Source organism: Parambassis ranga, chromosome 24, assembly GCF_900634625.1.
Source record: "Parambassis ranga chromosome 24, fParRan2.1, whole genome shotgun sequence".
Classification (NCBI taxonomy): Eukaryota; Metazoa; Chordata; class Actinopteri; family Ambassidae; genus Parambassis; species Parambassis ranga.
This window is the reverse complement of record NC_041043.1, coordinates 572,738-593,493: the sequence shown is the minus strand read 5'-3', so window position 1 is coordinate 593,493 and position 20,756 is coordinate 572,738. Positions and strand designations below refer to the sequence as shown.

The 20,756-nt window shown below is 40.9% G+C and overlaps 2 protein-coding genes across 2 annotated transcripts in view; one reads left to right on the top strand and one right to left on the bottom strand.

Annotated features, from left to right (window-relative positions):
- Positions 1-2,994, bottom strand: part of scara5 (scavenger receptor class A, member 5 (putative)) — a 67,970-nt gene extending 64,976 nt beyond the window's left edge. Inside the window, exons 1-2 of the mRNA XM_028398061.1 lie at positions 2,858-2,994; positions 59-180 (exon numbers count right to left, since the gene is read on the bottom strand). Coding sequence (XP_028253862.1) covers positions 59-170 — 112 coding nt within the window. The 5' untranslated portion in view covers positions 171-180; positions 2,858-2,994. The remainder of the gene's footprint in view (positions 1-58; positions 181-2,857) is intronic.
- Positions 2,995-3,504: 510 nt separating this feature from the next.
- On the top strand, positions 3,505-15,324 carry LOC114429181 (sterile alpha motif domain-containing protein 12-like). Its single transcript, XM_028398079.1, has 4 exons — positions 3,505-3,597; positions 14,371-14,505; positions 14,573-14,713; positions 14,848-15,324. The coding sequence occupies exons 2-4, from the start codon at positions 14,385-14,387 to the stop codon at positions 14,862-14,864; spliced, it is 279 nt and encodes a 92-aa protein (XP_028253880.1). The 5' UTR covers positions 3,505-3,597; positions 14,371-14,384; the 3' UTR covers positions 14,865-15,324.
- Positions 15,325-20,756: the final 5,432 nt, after the last annotated feature.

The following is a 20,756-nucleotide window of genomic DNA, read 5'->3' as shown; positions in this document are numbered from 1 at the left end:
GCAACGGTGTGCTAAGACAGCCATAAAAAACAACAATCACCTCCATTCTTCTACTAACCTTCGTCACACAAGTTGAGTTTGGACAAGTTGCGTCCATCGTAGACCTCTTCGTACATGGAGCCGTTCTCCCTCTCCTCATTTGTGCTCAGATACATGGCTTTGTTCTCCATCTCCTCCTGACTGAAGAAAGAAAATATATGTGACACACTAAAAAACTACTTTCCCTTGGCTACCATGGTGACACGTCCATCCCTGATTGGATGACTTTACATGCATGTATTCACACACCCCTACAGTGCTTAGTGAATTCTGTTACACAGGTATTTTTTTTATTGATACAATGCTTGTGTGCGCACTGTTAGCTTGGCGCATTAAGCTACATACGCCACTTTAATTGTAAACAGAGGGGCTTTTAATGGCTTCTTTTTGGAACATTCTTCCAAAAAGGACAATAGCATAGATGGATAGCTACATGCTAGGTATAGTGCTGCAGACAGTGCTGTGGGTTAAAAAGGTGAAGCATGGTCAAACTGTGTGATGACACAAACCTATAGATGTTCTTTTCCTGCTTAGTAATTGGTGAAAATATCAGCCAATATACACACACAGGTGGTGTCAATATCAGCACACTGATAAATCTGTAGATCTGTGATGTGTGTTTTACTTCCAATGCCCTATAATAACTGCAGATGATGTGGACCAGCTGTGGGAACTTTGTGTTGCAGTTTGAGCTACTTGGTGGTAAGGTTGGTCACAGAGCGAGAGAGAGAGAGAGTTTATTACAGTTTTCTGTGTGTTTTCAAAAAATAAGTATGAATGTTTTTTTTGCTTTATTATTTTTTCTTTCTTTTTCTGGTAAATTTTTAGTACAGTCATACGACACCACTATAGCCTGGATATTGTGAAAACCCAGGTTGTCCTGAAAAAAAAAGATGCATATTACCTGATTGCGCATTACAAGATGACCGTTCTATGAGCAAAAATTCACAAAGAATGCCGGCGAGGAAAAGCCACCAAAACACCCTTAGACCTGGGGGGTTATTACATTTTAGTACAAAGATCTTATATTGTAATATTGATTTTATGGAGATTTTATTAAGAGATAAAGACGTTACTTTTGAGATACTTGTTTTTTGAAGAATCTGTCATGTCATGTTTTAAAAAATAAAGAGAAGCTTAAGACCACAATTAACTGTCTGGTTTCTACAAACTGTACTCCTCTAAATGTGAAATACATATAGATTTTACATATTGTGTTAATTATCAATATCGACTGATATGGAAAGAAATTATCATGGCCATATCGTCCAGCCCTACTGACTCCTCAAATTGTGTCTTTAGCAGCTGTGAATTTAAAAAGTTTAAGGACATGACAGGTATGGCCAAGATCCAACATGTCGTCAAGCACATAAAAATCTACTGATGACATTTCCTGGGAGGGGAATGTGTGTAATTCCACCCTAAACACAATGTTCATCTAGCAAGTGCAGGTCTGGTATAAATCTGTTTTTTAATTAGCAGCTCATTTACTTTGGTGAAGTTCTTTCACACGCCACATATGATATAAACCAAATATGAAGGAAGTGAAAGGGAACACAGAAAACAGATAAGACAGGCTGAGGTTAAAATACAATCTGCTCACACTCACACACAAGCCCCGGTGGTGGATCTGTGAGTGTTTGAGAAAGTCGTTAAAAAGCACTCACTCAGGATTTTCTCATTAGTCTGAAACTATCAGAGCTACAATGGAGATCCTACTAAACACTCCACACCTCATGGATGTGCATTTGTGTGCAACTGTGTCAACAGAGTGAGCTTTTGTGAGTGGGTTGAGTTATCTCCCAATTACACTGACCGGCTGCTCTTTTAGTGCCAACAGGGGACGGTGGGAAAGAAAAGTGGAAGTGGACAGAGTCTTACCCTCACTTACCCCCGATGGTGGAATTAACACAAATCCAGGCTTGGGTTTAAACACTAGACCTATGTGGTTAGGTTTAGAAAAAAAATCATGCATCTTATAAACACTTTAGCAGCAGCTGCACAAACCATGGATCAGGTCACTGAAATGCACCAAGTGACAGATTGGTGGATTTGAAATCCACTGAAGAAAGCAGACAGGTCTTGCTCTGTCCTTGTCATAATAAGAAGAAACAATTATCTTGTCATGCCTTGTAGGATTTGCCCCCAACTGAGCATCCAATTGTCTGTGAGGTCAGAGGGGAAGCAGTGTGTGGGGTCTCTGCTTTATATTTAAAGCAGATTTAGCCATATAGCTGAAGGGAAGAGCGAGTGAATGGAATGGAGACATAAACACTGCATGAAAAGTTCATTAAACTTTGTGTATTTATTTCAAAATAAAAGCCCACAAGCTTATTTTCAATAGGCTTACTACTGAAGCACCTGAATGCACCATCCATATACTGTAGTACAGTATGCATTCCCTGTCATTGCTCGCCCATCCATGTGTAACATTAACCCATTTTCCTCGGTTAATTGAAGCACAGGTACTTCACCCATGACTGCTTAAAGGGACACCATTCTGCAGATGAGGTCCATTAAATGTGCACTTCCTGTCCTTTTGTGGTGCGCCGCTCCAATAGTTAAATAGCATGCAGTAAACTAGCTGTTTAACTTCAAATTAAACCAATGAAGATATAACAGTATTCCACCCTGAAGACAGAGACCTGCTGCTTTGCCATTGTTTTTCAGATGCAGGACAAACGTCATGAACACTCATTCAATGCAGAAGCTGCCACAGTTGCCAGATTGGTTGATTCTAAACTCATAAAAATAAGTGTGCTACCTCAAATGATAGGTGACACTTAACATAAAACAGCATCTGAGAAAAAAAACTCACCGTGTCAGCTGTCAACTAGTAATGAATCAGCTCCTCGTGTCTCATAATTTCCCAAAAAAAAGTTCCGTCCTGACGCAAATCCGTCAGTTTAAATTGAGCAGGCGGCTGTCTGTGAGCACGCACAGTCTCTGGGAGCGCGGCTCTGCAGTGGACTGAACAAGCTTTTGACATTTGGGCTGATATACCTACAGCATCAGTCATGTGACCGCCGGCTGAAGTTTGTAGCCGAGCAGCTGCTGGTGTAGAAAGAGCGGAGACAGGTCCCACCTGCTGTACGGCAGCGCCCTCTGTCGGATGGAGATGAGTTACACAGCCAGTTTGATATTTTACTGATATGTTGCAGCCATGTAACAAACATCCGTCGCTGACATTATTATTATTAGGCTATTATTATTTACACCTGATAGAGGATGACGGCTGGTGGTGCCTTCACATACACACTTAAACTAATATTATACCACATTATCATGAGGCTATAAAAGGTCATTCAATACCGTGACTTGGATAAACAAGTTAAACTATTTTTTGACTATTGCTTTGTATTAATTTGAAATTATTTGTATTATTTGTATGTACCAGAATACATTCATTTGCAATGCAATTGAATATTTCCGACTGCACTGGAAAGCATCCCAAGGGAGTGAAGGTGAGGGGCGGAGCTTAAGAAACATACTTCACCAGACCGTACAGGTACAGGCAAGGGTCGCCATTAAACTTTAACCGAACGAACCGGGCTGGAGGTAAGAAGAACTTTTATTAGACACAATACTACATAAAAGCGTGTAAATATGTCTGTGGTGTGATGTCTGCAGTGTGCTGTGGGCGTTTTATGTTGTTTAAAGTTAAAGTTGTTCATCGATAGGTTAAATCCGGTAGGCGGGTTGTTTCTGCCGAATAAGCCAAGCTCTGAATTTCTCCGCACAGTTACACACATGTTATAACACTACAAAGTCTTTTGACACCAACTCCTTTTATTCGGCACCAGACTTTCAATGCAAACACATGTTCTTTAGGCAAAATTGCAATATTTACACTCAGACTTTAATCTTAAAGCTGCTTAATGTTTCGACATTTGCTATTAAAAAGCCTTATTTCAGAATCAGAATCGTGTCTGACCTTGCTTCTGAAGACGCTTTTCTGCTTGCTCCTGCTCTTGCCTGCCTTTACTTTACTTTATACCTTTTTATCTTTCACTCTTTTTCCCCCCAAAGATTTTACAGTTCAATTTTATACCCATGATACGTTTTGTACCATTAAATGTATAGATTTTAACTTTTTAAACAAATCAACGGACCTGCTGCAGCTCACTTTGTCTACTCATCAGCCTAGTGAAGAAATGTCTGGAGCAGACACCACAACAAGCTCACATTGCCAAAACTGCTGGAATTATCTTGAGGAAATCACCGAGCCATCCCGGTCCATTTTAAACCTATGACAACACTGAGACAGAGACTGGTTCACCAGAAGGACAAGATTCCCAGGGAGAAACACAGCAATGTGATATATGCAGTCCAGTGCAGTGAGGAATGCTCTGATCTGTACATTGGAGAAACTAAACAACCACTCCACAGAAGAATGGCTCAGCACAGGAGAGCCACCTCCTCAGGACAAGACTCAGCTGTTCACCTCCACCTCAAAGACAAAGGACACTCCTTTGAGGACAACAATGTTCACATTTTAGACAGGGAGGAAAGGTGGTTTGGAAGAGGAGTCAAGGAAGCCATCTATGTTAAGCTGGAAAAACCTTCCCTTAACAGAGGTGGTGGCCTCAGACATCATCTTTCTACCACATACAATGCAGTGATTCCATCCATTCCCAGGAAGTTTGCACATACTCACAGCAAGAACAAAGGGCTGTCAACCAGTCCCCCTCCGGCAGTTTCATAGTCGTTAGCCAGTCGTTAGACACACCTGGCCCAGTCAGCCAGAACATCACAGGTAAGTATGGAAACATTTAGTGCTATTGTTTTTTTAAGTTTTTTAAATTTTTTACCCAGACCCACCCACATAGGTCTTTAACCACATATAAACGATGTTTCCCCACCAAACAGTTAGAACTGATGAAGCTGCTTGGATGAGCAGCGAAACGTCTTCTAGAAAACTCTACAAGTCCAGACGCCTTGCTTCAATCTTCTCTAAGCTTAAAGCAAAGATTTTTGGCCTGGAAATGGAAAAAGGACTCTATGAGACTCTCCTGATCACACCCGGTGGTAAGAAGACTAAATCTGCATCAACAAAATGCAGTGTTAATTATGATTCTGCCGCTGATACGCTAAACCTGGATGACACTGTGTCCTTTCCAAAACTTATGAATGCTGGTCCTAAACAGACTGATGCCACCTGGCATACACTTGGTGCCAAACCAAAAAGGCACAGAATGAGAAAAATGAATGATAATATCAGTGGGGTATACACAGCATCACCAGGCATACAGCTCAGAAACAAATATCAACCACTGTCTGAGTTGGCTGTAAATGAGCCAGTATACAATGCATTCAATAAGAAACGGGACATAAAGAATAAAACAGAGAGGGAGACAAAGACGAAACATCGGGTACACAGAGGCAGAGAATCTGTGTCAGAAGTGAAGGACAAAGATATCTTGCTGCTCGGAGACGGCGCTATCACTGACATCAAGAATGAAAGAATGCTCACATGCAGCTATCCGAGTGCCACGGTCACTGATCTCCCACAGTGCAGATTCATCAATTCATGTTTTCATAAGTAAAAGGAAAAGAAAGCCCCATCATCCAAGAAATGCATTATCAAATTTAAAATCTATTCCATGTCAGCCACAGTCTGTCCCCGAACATAGACAGGACACGGGTTTTTATACATTAAATTTAGCTCTCTTAAATGTTAGGTCTTTGGCAGGCAAATCGTTCTTAATTAATGATTTTATTTAAAAGAGCCATGGATTTTATGTTTTTAACTGAAAATTGGTTGGGGCAAGACAATAGTGCAGCAGTTCTTATTGAGTCTACTCCAACTAACTTTGGTTTCATGAGTGAAGCAAGATTGCACAAGAAAGGAGAAGGAGCAACCTTTGCAGTTATAAAACCCCAAAATACAATGCTAAGTTCTTTGATGAGTTTGCCAAACTATTGACTTTGATTGTGTTGTCTTAGTGGGTGACTTTAACATTCATGTTGATTCATGTTGTTTGGGGCAACAGTGGCGCAGTGGGATAGGCAAGACACTTCACCCTAGCCTGTGGCGCGCCTTGCTAGTCATTGTATGACACTGCTTGTGCAGCAGCCGTAACGAATTTCCCTCTGGGGATTAATACAGTATCTAAAATAAAAAAAAAGCTGTGGTCTGCAGGGCAGAAGAGTACAGCAAAACACACATGTAGAAAAGACAGGTCCGGTAGGTGGCGCAGTGACTGTAGCATATCAGCATGTCAATCTGTGCAGTGTCCGATGTTAAGCATGACTGTAAAGTTTCATCCACATAGGATGAAGAATGTGGGAGATACAGCCAAAAATACATGTATTTCCTGTGAGTTGGCCAGGGTCACGGCCAGACCATGTGACGAAGTGCTGCGTTTTTGATAACTTTTGGTCCCTAATGCCTTAAGAGTAAGCAGACCAAGTTTGGAGGATTGGAGAAATCCTCTAGGACAGTGGTCCCCAACCACCGGGCCGGGGACCGGTACCGGTCCGTGGGTCATTTGGTACCGGGCCGCACAGAAAGACTGAGCAAAACATATATTATTCATTATCTGAGTCTGAAAGCTGTTTCATTTATAAATCGATCAGATTCATCCGCCTGTGCCTTTAAGCACCTGCCCAGACGCTTGTCTCGGTCAGCAAAAATGAATAAAAAACAAACGTCTTTGGAGAGCTTCTTCGGAAAGGGGAAAAGGCCTAACGAGGAGACAGAAGAAGAGGAGCCTACCCCTTCAAAGAAAAAGAAACCTGCATTTAAAAGACTATATCAGGAGTCCTATTTAAAATACGGATTTATTGCAACAGGTGATTCTCACACACCAAGTCCGCTCTGAGTGATGTGTGGCGACAGACTCGCAAATGAGGCAACGAAGCCTTCAAAACTGCGAGACCGAGCACCCTGCATTAAAAGACAAGCCATGGAGTTTTTTGAAAGAAGAAAACATGAACAAGAAGGACAGAAGCAATTAATGACGGCCAAAACAAAATTACGGAGTGGACTGGACATAAGAAACACACTTCGGGTGTCATGTCTCCCATTATCCTCAGATGGGACCGCCTCATTGCTGAGAAAGCTCAAAGGCTCCCACTAATTAAGCATAGGAGTAAGTTGTCTCTTTATGCACTTTTTTTTCTGTGCCGGTCCGTGAAAGTATTGTTTTACATGATACCGGTCCGTGGTGCAAAAAAGGTTGAGGACCGCTGCTCTAGGAGGAGTTCGTAAAAGTGCGGGAAGTGAAAACTGAAAAATGGTGCAGTTTTTTCAAAATGGTGGACTGCCTGTGCATTTTAGAGGATACCTCCAAGAGACTTTTTTTCTTGTCTAGAGGTGTTACATGTGCGTACCAATTTTCGTGTAGGTCAAACGGGGAAGAAGATCTTATTCCAGGGGGTGCTGCTGATGAGCCATGTGGCCACGCCCACATATGACGATGAGGTGATATGAAAAGGTGCACAGGGGCTTATGTCATGATAGAGTAAGAGACAGGCAGGATGAACAAATCAAGAAACACAGCAGCTTTCGCTATGGTGGCGAAGGGTCACCTTTGTGGTGATGCCCTGCCCACACGGTGTAACATCGAGCTGCGTTTTTGATAACTTGCTCAGCCATGTCTTCAGAACCAGGTGACAAAATCTCAGGTCCGTCAGAGTATTTCCCTATGAGGAGGTTGTTCAAATACGAGGTGTGGAACATGGATAATCAGCCTGAACACAATTCATACCGCCAGTAGGTGGCGCTATAAGAGTTTCTGGTCATTAGCATATCAATCTGTTCAGAATGACATGCTCAGCATGCCTGATTTTTTTCATCCACATAGGATGAAGTATGTAGGAGATACAGGCACAAACACATCCATTTCCTGTGTGTTGGCGAAGGGTAAACTTCGTGGTGGCGCCACAGCCAGACCATACGACGAAGTGCTGCGTTTTTGATAACTTTTGGTCCCTAAGCCCTTAAGGGTGAGTGCACCAATTTTCAACCGTATCAAGCAATTCCACTAGGAGGAGTTCGCAAAACTGCGGGGTGTGCAAATTGGAACAAGGCGTGGTTTTTTCAATATGGCAGACTTTCTGTACACCGTGGAACTTCCGTCCAAGAGGGGTTTTTTTCTTGTCACGAGGCGATACATCATTGTACTGAGTACGAAGTCTGTAGCACTTGCGGTGAATATTTTCACACTTTAGGGGGCGCTGCAGAGTCATGAGGCCACGCCCGCCAATGACGACAGTGTCAAGTTGCGATTTTCGTCGGGGGACAATTTTGTGCCAAATTTGGTGAGTTTTTGAGCACGTTCAGGGGGGCAAAACCGTGATACCGGAGCCGGAACAAGAATACGGAATAATAATAATAAGAAACGCATGAATTTCAATAGGGCTCTTGCACCATTCGGTGCTCGGGCCCTAATAAAAGCTTGCATTTCAATAGGGCTCTTGCACCATTCGGTGCTCGGGCCCTAACAAGACAAACAGTCTGTAGCTCTAGCTCTGGCAAAACCATAATGTCACTTGTGCCTTCTCATCCACCAGTTAAGCTGGCACATTTTAACCTTCTAGATAATAAAGCACTGACAGAAACTGTTAAACAGTTTAAACCCACAACATGCTCACTTGACAATCTGCCTACAAATTTTCTTGAAAATGTTTTCTGGGAAAGGTCATTGAAAAGGCTGTTTTTCAGCAAATTCATGCATTTTGCAAAACAATCTTTTTAATGAATTTCTGTCTGGAATTCAAGTGCACCACGGCACTGAGACTGCACTTATTAAGGTCTTAAATGACATACACCAGAATAATGATGCATCCAAAGTCTTCGTCTTAGTACTGCTGGACCTTAGTGCTGCATTCGATACAGTTGATCACAGCATGCTGCTCGACAGGCTGGAGCAGTGGGTGGGATTTACTGGCACTGTGTTAAACTGGTTCAAATCTTACTTACATGATAGGGACTACTTTGTGTCAATTGGTAACTATGAGTCTGACCGAACTAAGATCACATGTGGGGTTCCTCAAGGGTCTATTCTTGGACCACTTCTGTTCAACATCTACATGCTGCCCCTAGCTCAGATCATAGAACAGCACAACATCTCCTATCAAACCTATGCAGACAACACACAGCTTTATATATCAGTGTCATCACATGACTACATGTTGTGTGAGTTTTCAGGTAGGAGATCCACATGCAGGGTTCACGAGCAAAGTCTTTATTTAAAAACAAAGTTTAACTAAAAACATCCACTAGGGCTTTCTGTCCAAACAAGACACTGAAAAACTTATTCATGCATTTATTTTCAGTAGGCTAGATTATTGTAATGGCGTCCTCACAGGGCTTAGCAAAAAATCAGTCAGGCAGCTGCAGCTGGTCCAAAATGCTGCTGCTAGAGTTCTGAGGAATACCAGGAAAATGGACCACATCACACCGGTCCTCAAATCACTGCACTGGCTTCCTGTAAGTCAAAGGATACATTTCAAACCTTTACTCCTGGTCTACAAAGCACTGAATGGTCTTGGACCAAAATATATCCTGGACTTATTGGTTCCCTATGAACCATCCAGATGCCTGAGATCATCAGGGACAGGCCTACTGTGTGTACCCAGGGTCAGAACCAAACAGAGTGAAGCAGGATTCAGTTATTCTGCCCCTCACCTGTGGAACATCCTTCCTGAACACTTGAGGCCTGCTCAGACGGTCACTTTATTTAAGTCAGGCCTGAAAACTCATTTGTTTCATCTCCGTTTTGTCAGCATTGAGCTGGAGAAAGTTCTGGCTCATCCACTCATTGATTTGTTGAGTACACTTACTTAGTGAGTGTAAGGGACTGTAGTCATGTGATGACACTGATATATAAAGCTGTGTGTCGTCTGCATAGGTGTGGTAGGAGATGTTGTGCTGTTCTATGATCTCAGCCTGTCGAGCAGTATGTTGTGATCAACTGTATCAAATGCAGCACTAAGGTCCAGCAGCACTAAGACAGAGACTTTGGATGCATCATTATTCTGATGTATGTCATTTAAGACCTTAATAAGTGCAGTCTCAGTGCTGTGATGTGCTCGAAATCCAGACTGAAATTCATTAAAAAGATTGTTTTGCACCAAAAATGCATGAATTTGTTGAAAAACAGCCTTTTCAATGACCTTTCCCAGAAAAGGAAGGTTAGATATTGGCCCTGTAGTTATTTATTGCTGAAGCATCCAGATTTGATTTTTTGAGCAGAGGTTTGATTACTGCACTTTTCAGGGCCTGGGGAAACTGCCCTGACTGAAGAGAGCTGTTAACTATCTGCAACACATCTGACGATATGCAGTTAAAAACGTTTTTAAGAAAATGTGTAGGCAGATTGTCAAGTGAGCATGTTGTGGGTTTTAACTGTTTAAGAGTTTCTGTCAGTGCTGTATTATCTAGAAGGTTAAAATGTGCCAGCTTAACTGGTGGATGAGAAGGCACAAGTGACATTATGGTTTTGCCAGAGCTAGAGCTACAGACTGTCTTATTTTTAACACTTTATCTGTGAAAAAAGATGCAAAGTCATTGCATGACTTTTTAGACAGCAGTTCAGGTGGGACTGACACTCCTGGGTTTGTCAATCTGTCTATAACAGAGAACAATGTGCGAGCATTGTTGCTGTTCCTATCGATGATCTCTGAAAAATAGGATTGTCTTGCATTTTTCAGTTCCTGGTTGTAGTTATGTAGGCTCTCTTCGTAAATGTTATAATGAACCTGGAGTTTAGTTTCTCCATCTGCGTTCTGCCTGTCTGCAGACTCTTTTTTGAGCTTTAACCAGTGTGGCATTTCTCCAAGGTGACTTTTTCTTTCCTGACAGAACTTTGGTTCTGATTGGGGCAATTGAATCAATAACAGTCATAACTTTGGAACTGAAACTGTTTACAAGGTCGTCAACAGGAGCTGTGGGCAGGGTTGGTGATGGTACAAAAGCCTGTGTGAACAGTGCACAGGTGTTATCATTAATGTGACGCTTTCTGATCACCTTTCCTTCTACCTTGATGGGATTAGCAGGGTTGGTCGTTTTAAACGCAACACAGTAATGATCAGAAAGAGCAACATCGGTCACCACAACCTCAGAGATGTTCAGACCTTTGGAAATAACTAGATCCAGTATATGTCCCTTGTTATGTGTTGAGTCTGTTACATGCTGTGACAGCCCAAAGTTATCCAGGATGTTAAAGAGTTCTTTGGCACTTCCATCATTAGGATTATCAACATGAATGTTAAAGTCACCCACTAAGACAACACAATCAAAGTCAATGCACATAATAGACAATAGTTTGGCAAACTCATCAAAGAACTTTGCATTGTATTTCGGGGTTTTGTAAATAACTGCAAAGGTTGCTTGACAGGAGGATTTTAGCTGAAGAGCAACATATTCAAAAGAGTCAAACTTTCCGTAGGACACCTTTTTGCACTGGAGGCAGTCATTAAACAAAATGGCGACTCCTCCTCCTGTCTTGTGCAATCTTGCTTCACTCATGAAACCAAAGTTAGGAGGAGTAGACTCAATAAGAACTGCTGCACTATTGTCTTGCCCCAACTAAGTTTCAGTTAAAAACATAAAATCCAGATGGTGCTTTTGAATAAAATCATTAATTAAGAACGATTTGCCTGCCAAAGACCTAACATTTAAGAGAGCTAAATTTAATGTATTAAAACCCATGTCCTGTTTGTGTTCGGGGACAGACTGTGGTTGACATTGAATAGATTTTAAATTTGATAGTACATTTCTTGGATGATGGGGCTTTCTTTTCCTTTTACTTATCAAAACATGAATTGATGAAGCTACGCTGTGGGAGAGTGCTCTCTCCCTGGGCCTCAGGTTGGTAGTGGGATTATTATGGGTACAAGTCCTCAAACAGCAGAAGCCCTTGGTGTCCTAGTCCCTGATTGCAGCCTAACCCTAACCCTGAGCTGCATAATCTGGGGGAAGGACGGAGGGGAGATACTGCATCTTGGGGGCCTTGAGGGAGGTGTCTGGGGGGATGCTGGTGGATGTTTCAGTGTTGAGGATAGGACCCTTGATCTGGCTAGATTGGGGGTGAGGGGGACCATTTTGATCCCAGACTTCACCAAACTCTCCATGTGACTTGGAAACCCAAGAGGTGAAGCAGGGGGGGAGATGGATATCGAGGAGTTGGAAGAGGATATAGCTGACGGGGTGCAGGGCTGTAGTGGAGGAGGTGAGGTGGGTAGATCCGGTGAAGCGGTCCTGCTGTTGTCCCCCTGCAGCTGGTGTTCACTTTGCAGTGGAGCCTTAGGCTGGGCCCAGGGGGGGTCGGAGGCGTTTCGGTGTCTCACAGAGTGGAGAAGATTATTGGTTAGCCGCCTCAGTCCACGTCCATTCAGATGAGGGCCTCTTCCTTTGAACAGGTCATCACATTCCCAGAACAGGTTGAAGTTGTCGATGAAGGTCACTGCATGTGTCTCACAGGTCTTAGACAGCCAAGTATTCAGTGCAAGCAGGCGACTGAATTTATTTATCCTTCTATCAATGTTTGGGAGTGGCCCACTGATAAATGATTTCAGTTTGTTGAGTATCTCTAAAAGTTTAGAGAAATCTTTTTTCAGCAGTTCTGATTCGCCCCTGTTGGTGTCAACTGCACCCACATGCAGAATGATCTGTTTGACTCCTGGGTGGTTTGACATGACCTGAGGGAGAAGTCCTGTTATATCAGTGACCGTGGCACTCGGATAGCTGCATGTGAGCATTCTTTCATTCTTGACGTCAGTGATAGTGCCGTCTCCAAGCAGCAAGATATCTTTGTCCTTCACTTCTGACACAGATTCTCTGCCTCTGTGTGCCCGATGTTTTGTCTTCGTCTCCCTCTCTGTTTTATTCTTTATGTCCCATTTCTTATTGACTGCATTGTATACTGGCTCGTTTACAGCCAACTCAGACAATGGTTGATATTTGTTTCTGAGCTGTATGCCTGGTGATGCAGCGTATGTCCCACTGATATTTTCATTCATTTTTCTCATTCTGTGTCTTTTTGGTTTGGCGCCAAGTGTATGCCAGGTGGCATCAGTCTGTTTAGGACCAGCTTTCATAAGTTTTGGAAAGGACAGTGTCGTCCAGGTTTTTAGCATATCAGCAGCAGAATCATAATTAACACTGCATTTTGTTGATACAGATTTAGTCTTCTTACCACCGGGTGTGATCGGGAGAGTCTCATGGAGTCCTTTTTCCATTTCCAGGGCAAAAATCTTTGCTTTAAGCTCGGTGATTTCCTGAAGATAATTCCAGCAGTTTTGGCAGAGTAAGCTTGTTGTGGTGTCTGCTCCAGACATTTCTTCACTAGGCTGATGAGTAGACAAAGTGAGCTGCAGCAGGTCCGTTGATTTGTTTAAAAAGTTAAAATCCAAACATCCAGTGATACAAAACGTATCATGGGTATAAGATTGAACTGTAAAATCTTTGTGGGTAAAAAGAGTGAAAGATAAAAAGGTAAAAAGTAAAGTAAAGGCAGGCAAGAGCAGGAGCAAGCAGAAAAGCGTCTGCACTCTTCAGAAGCAAGGACGTAGAATATGATCAGAGTCTGACCCTGAACACATCTATACAACAATATTGAGGCTTTGACAGAGCGCCACCTACTGGCTACACAAAATGTTGTGTTTTCATAGGTTTTTCTGCATGCCCCTGTGGCCTGTTTTGGGGAGGCTCATGAAAATTAGCACACATATGCATCACCCCCAAGACCATTCACCATTACAAAGGAACTCGCTCTATTTTCTGCAGTACCACCAACATAGTTCATGCAATGTGGACAAAATCTTACAGTACTGCTATGGACGCAAGTCTGAACAGATATATATGCTAATAGGATGATACAGTCATAGCGCCACCTACTGGCAACAGGAACTTTGTCTTGTAAACGTGTGTTTGCTGTAAATCTCTGGAAATAAGAGGAGAGGAGAGCATAAGAGACAAGAGCAGGGGAAGGGTGACAGCGATGGCCCCTCGGATCGCAAGGTGTGCGAGGGCCCGCAATGCTGCTTGCAGCTTTAATTATAGGTCCTTTTTATTACATTAGCAGCTAGGCCTCAGTGACATGACATATAATTAGCTTTCTCTAACTTTTTGTTGCATTATTGGACAAATTACAAAATCACAACATAATTAATAGTTTTAGAAAATATTAATCATGTGTCAGGGAGAATTCTGCGATGAGCCAATCCTGCTGCAATTTCATAGTTTTATATCATTATGTATTAATACACAGCTTATTTTAATAGAAGTAGAGCCTAAATTATGGTTTATGAGGTTAATGGGCCAATATGCTGATGAATATGATAATAAAATAATTCAGATGTCTGTGTTCTGTGTCCTTTCAGGTGGTTGTACTGTGATGGGCCTGTCAAAGCGAGCGTCGTCATGGTCGGTGGAGGAGGTGTTGGAATGGGTTCAAGAACAACATCCTAACCACATGAACCTCCTCCACAAAGCTATCATTAAACATGCCGTGTCAGGTACTACATTCAAACTACACACACAAGTGTTAAATCCTCATTTCAAAGGCACTGAATGCATTTGCAGGCCGTGCATTGCTGAGACTGAAGGAGCATCACCTGGAGCTCCTTGGGGTGGAGGATGAGGAGCAGCAGCAGGAAATCCTGCAGGACCTCCTCCTCCTCAGGGTTCAGGAAGAAATCGATGAACTCAGTGACATATGCTCAGGTGAGAATGCTAAATGTATTCTGTTCATGTTGTGCCTGAGCTTCTCACTAATAAAACAGTCTTAGAGAAGATGCTAGTCATTTCCATCCTACAGATTAACATGCTGCTAACTTCTATTTAAATCTCTTCTGCAGAGTGCTATTCTTCATAAAGGGCTACACAAATCCTCGGAGAGAAGAAAACTCTGCAGACTTTTTTATTTCCCATCCATCCATGTGAAGTTGAGAATAAGATGGGAGTGATGGAAATAACAAGAGAAGGTGAACGGAGGGAAGGATCGATGAGGAGTGAAGAGAGTAAAAAACCCATTTCCTGTGTGAAATCGGACCTGTGCAGATGGATGAGATTAGTTTTTGTCTGGTTATCTCTTTCTGATCCCTGCTGTCCATTAGTCTCTGTCTGTTTTTCTTTGTCTGCATCCAATCATAGAATCATCATAGAATGTGAGCACTACTTTGGATGTACTGAATGAGGAAAATAGCCCCACTGTGTGTTTGAATGACTGTACACTGTCAGTGATACTTATATGACGCTACTGATCTTTAGCATCACCATGATGTTGGTGGTTTTGGGTGAAAGCTGTTTGAATAAATTGTTGCCTCATTTCTAAATAGCAAAAATTAGCATCCCTTTATAAGGTCCCCATTTTCTTTTGTCCCTTCTCCTTTCCTTTCTTCATCATGGAAATCTAACCTGAATCCACAGAGTCCAGACTGAATCTTCGTATAGAGCCATAGAACTGCAATGGCTGGCCAGACTTACCGTCTGGCTGTGGCGCCACAACGAATTTGATCCTTCACCAACCCACAGGAAATGGATGTATTTGTGGCTGTCTCTCCCACATACATCATCCTATGTGGATGAAAAAAATCAGGCATTCTGAACAGATTGATATACTAATGAGCTGATACACACATAGCGCCACCTACTGGCAGTATGAATTGTGTTCAGGCCGATTATCCATGTTCCACACCTTGTTTGAACGAACTCCTTGGGAAATACTTTGACAGACCTAAGATTTTGTCACATGGTTCTGAAGACATGGCTGATCAAAAGTTATCAAAAACACAGATCGATGTTACACCATGTGGGCAGAGCAACACCACAAAGGTGAGGCTAGGCTCTGTTTCTCCTTCCCCCTCTCAAGGCATCAAGTCCGTAGATTGCTGTTATGTCATGCATTCTTTTTAACAATTGTCTTTCATTTTACATGATTTCCACCTAGAGCCCAGATATGTAAGTATTGACCTCAATTCTCATCTCTGTCTCTGTTTCGGGGGGATCTTCTGATCCAGCGGCCTCTCCTCTTGCGTTTTCCCCCCTTTCTGGATGTGGTCTTCACGATGGGGTCTAGGACGCCAATGCACATTCAAACTTTGTACTTAATAAATCTTTCTCATTCAGTTCGCTGAGTCTCTCATGATTGAACTGAATATGTTGGTGTGTCCAAAAGAGCATTATTTCAGCCAGAGAAGCTCATTTTGTGAATATGTGATAAATACAGGTCAGAACTCAATAAAATAAGCTGCAATTGAGTGAAAGTACACTAAATATGATGAAAACAGCTCAATTCAGTCATAATATTGCTAAAATGAGTTGAAAATATATTGGTGTGTGCAAAAGTGCATTATCACAGCGAGAGAAGCTCATTTTGTGCATATGTGATAAATACAGGTCAGAACAAATAGAATCAGCCTCAACGGAGTAAAATTGCACTAGATATGATGAAAACAGCTCAATTCAGTGATAAAATGAGCTGAAACACAACTGAATATGTTGGTGTGTCCAAAAGAGCATAATTTCAGCGAGAGAAGCTCATTTTCTGCATATTTGATAAATACAGGTCAGAAGACTACAAAATCAGCTGCAACTGAGTGAAAGTACACTGAATATGATGAAAACAGCTCAATTCAGTCATAATATTGCTAAAATGAGCTGAAACACTACTGAATATGTTGGTGTGTCCAAAAGTGCATTATCTCAGCGAGAGAAGCTCATTTTGTGCATATGTGATAAAAACAGGTCAGAACTCAATAAAATCAGCTGCAACTGAGTGAAAGTACAATAAATATGATGAAAACAGCTCAATTCAGTGATAATATTGCTGAAATGAGCTGAAACACAAATGTAGCTCTCAGCGTAAGTTCAATCAGGAAGACTCTATTTCCCGTCATTCACCATTTATCCCTATCCGCTTCCTAATCTTTCTCCCTCTATCCCTCACTCCTCTGCTCCCCTTCTCTTCCGCTCTCTTAGTCAGGCGCTTAATAGAAAGCACCTCCCTCACCAATCAGCTGTCGCTTTCCATCCCTCTCCTGACCAATCACAGCTTAGCACGAAATTTAAAAGTCTTCGTCTCTTCTCCAGCTGTCTTCTGATCGACCCAACCCTCCTCCACCCCAAGCACCACCAGATCCACGCCAGTAAGGCCTCCTATTTCCTGCCCTCCAGCTCTCCACCACCACCAGGTCTAGACCCCGGTGGGGATCTTATGATCCAGCAGCCTCTCCTCTTGCGTTTTCCCCCCTTTCCGGATGTGGTCTTCACGATGGGGTCTAGGACGCCAATGCACATTCAAACTTTGTACTTAATAAATCTTTCTCATTCAGTTCGCTGAGTCTCTCATGATTGAACTGAATATGTTGGTGTGTCCAAAAGAGCATTATTTCAGCCAGAGAAGCTCATTTTGTGAATATGTGATAAATACAGGTCAGAACTCAATAAAATAAGCTGCAATTGAGTGAAAGTACACTAAATATGATGAAAACAGCTCAATTCAGTCATAATATTGCTAAAATGAGTTGAAAATATATTGGTGTGTGCAAAAGTGCATTTTCTCAGCCAGAGAAGCTCATTTTGTGCATATGTGATAAATACAGGTCAGAACAAATAGAATCAGCCTCAACGGAGTAAAATTGCACTAGATATGATGAAAACAGCTCAATTCAGTTATAAAATGAGCTGAAACACAAATGAATATGTTGGTGTGTCCAAAAGAGCATAATTTCAGCGAGAGAAGCTCATTTTGTGCATATTTGATAAATACAGGTCAGAAGACTACAAAATCAGCTGCAACTGAGTGAAAGTACACCGAATATGATGAAAACAGCTCAATTCAGTCATAATATTGCTAAGAGCTGAAAATATGTTGGTGTGTGCAAAAGTGCATTTTCTCAGCCAGAGAAGCTCATTTTGTGCATATGTGATAAATACAGGTCAGAACACTACAAAAAATCAGCTGCAACTAAGTAAAATTACACTAAATATGATGAAAATAGCTCAATTCAGTCATAGTATTGTTAAAATGAGCTGAAACACAACTAAATATGTTGGTGTGTCCAAAAGAGCATAATTTCAGCCAGAGAAGCTCATTTTGTGCATATGTGATAAATACAGGTCAGAGCATAATAAAATCAGATCAGCTGCAACTGAGTGAAAGTACACTAAATATGATGAAAACAGCTCAATTCAGTGATAAAATGAGCTGAAACACAACTGAATATGTTGGTGTGTCCAAAAGAGCATTACCTCAGCGAGAGAAGCTCATTTTGTGCATATGTGATAAAAACAGGTCAGAAGACTACAAAATCAGCTGCAACTAAGTAAAATTACACTAAATATGATGAAAATAGCTCAATTCAGGCATAATATTGCTAAAATGGGCTGAAAATATATTGGTGTGTGCAAAAGTGCATTTTCTCAGCCAGAGAAGCTCATTTTGTGCATATGTGATAAATACAGGTCAGAACACTACAAAATCAGCTGCAACTAATTAAATTACACTAAATATGATGAAAATAGCTCAATTCAGGCATAGTATTGTTAAAATGAGCTGAAACACAACTAAATATGTTGGTGTGTCCAAAAGAGCATAATTTCAGCCAGAGAAGCTCATTTTGTGCATATGTGATAAATCCAGGTCAGAGCATAATAAAATCAGATCAGCTGCAACTGAGAGAAAGTACACTAAACAGCTCAATTCAGTCATAATATTGCTAAAATGAGTTGAAAATATATTGGTGTGTGCAAAAGTGCATTATCACAGCGAGAGAAGCTCATTTTGTGCATATGTGATAAATACAGGTCAGAACAAATAGAATCAGCCTCAACGGAGTAAAATTGCACTAGATATGATGAAAACAGCTCAATTCAGTTATAAAATGAGCTGAAACACAAATGAATATGTTGGTGTGTCCAAAAGAGCATAATTTCAGCGAGAGAAGCTCATTTTGTGCATATTTGATAAATACAGGTCAGAAGACTACAAAATCAGCTGCAACTGAGTGAAAGTACACCGAATATGATGAAAACAGCTCAATTCAGTCATAATATTGCTAAGAGCTGAAAATATGTTGGTGTGTGCAAAAGTGCATTTTCTCAGCCAGAGAAGCTCATTTTGTGCATATGTGATAAATACAGGTCAGAACACTACAAAATCAGCTGCAACTATAAGTAAAATTACACTAAATATGATGAAAATAGCTCAATTCAGTCATAATATTGCTAAAATGGGCTGAAAATATATTGGTGTGTGCAAAAGTGCATTATCTCAGCCAGAGAAGCTCATTTTGTGCATATGTGATAAATACAGGTCAGAACACTACAAAATCAGCTGCAACTAATTAAATTACACTAAATATGATGAAAATAGCTCAATTCAGTCATAGTTTTGTTAAAATGAGCTGAAACACAACTAAATATGTTGGTGTGTCCAAAAGAGCATAATTTCAGCCAGAGAAGCTCATTTTGTGCATATGTGATAAATACAGGTCAGAGCATAATAAAATCAGATCAGCTGCAACTGAGTAAATTTACACTAAATATGATGAAAATAGCTCAATTCAGTCATAGTATTGTTAAAATGAGCTGAAACACAACTGAATATGTTGGTGTGTCCAAAAGAGCATAATTTCAGCGAGAGAAGCTCATTTTGTGCATATTTGATAAATACAGGTCAGAAGACTACAAAATCAGCTGCAACTGAGTGAAAGTACACTGAATATGATGAAAACAGCTCAATTCAGTCATAATATTGCTAAGAGCTGAAAATATGTTGGTGTGTGCAAAAGTGCATTATCTCAGCCAGAGAAGCTCATTTTGTGAATATGTGATAAATACAGGTCAGAACACTACAAAATCAGCTGCAACTAAGTAAAATTACACTAAATATGATGAAAACAGCTCAGTTCAGTGATAAAATAAGCTGAAACACAACTGAATATGTTGGTGTGTCCAAAAGTGCATTATGACAGCGAGAGAAGCTCATTTTGTGCATATTTGATAAATACAGGTCAGAACACAATAAAATCAGCTGCAACTGAGTGAAAGTGCACTAAATATGATGAAAACAGCTCAATTCAGTCATAATATTGCTAATAAGAGCTGAAACACAACTGAATACGTTGGTATGTCCAAAAGTACTTTATCTCAACGAGAGAAGCTCATTTTGTGAATATGTGATAAATACAGGTCAGAACAAATAGAATCAGCCTCAACTGAGTAAAATTACACTAAATTTGATGAAAACAGCTCAATTCAGTCATAGTATTGTTAAAATGAGTTGAAACACAACTAAATATGTTGATGTTTCCAAAAGTGCATTGTTTCAGCGAGAGAAGCTCATTTTGTGCATATTTGATAAATACAGGTCAGAACACAATAAAATCAGCTGCAACTGAGTGAAAGTACACTAAATATGATGAAAACAGCTCAATTCAGTCATAATATTGCTAATAAGAGCTGAAACACTACTGAATATGTTGGTGTGTCCAAAAGTACATTATCTCAGCGAAAGAAGTTCATTTTGTGCATATGTGATAAATACAGGTCAGAACAAATAGAATCAGCCTCAACTGAGTAAAATTACACTAAATATGACGAAAACAGCTCAATTCAGTCATACTATTGTTAAAATGAGCTGAAACACAACTGAATATGTTGGTGTTTCCAAAAGTGCATTATTTCATTTTGTGCATAATACAGGTCAGAACACAATAAAATCAGCTGCAACTGAGTAAAAGTTCACTAAATATGATGAAAACAG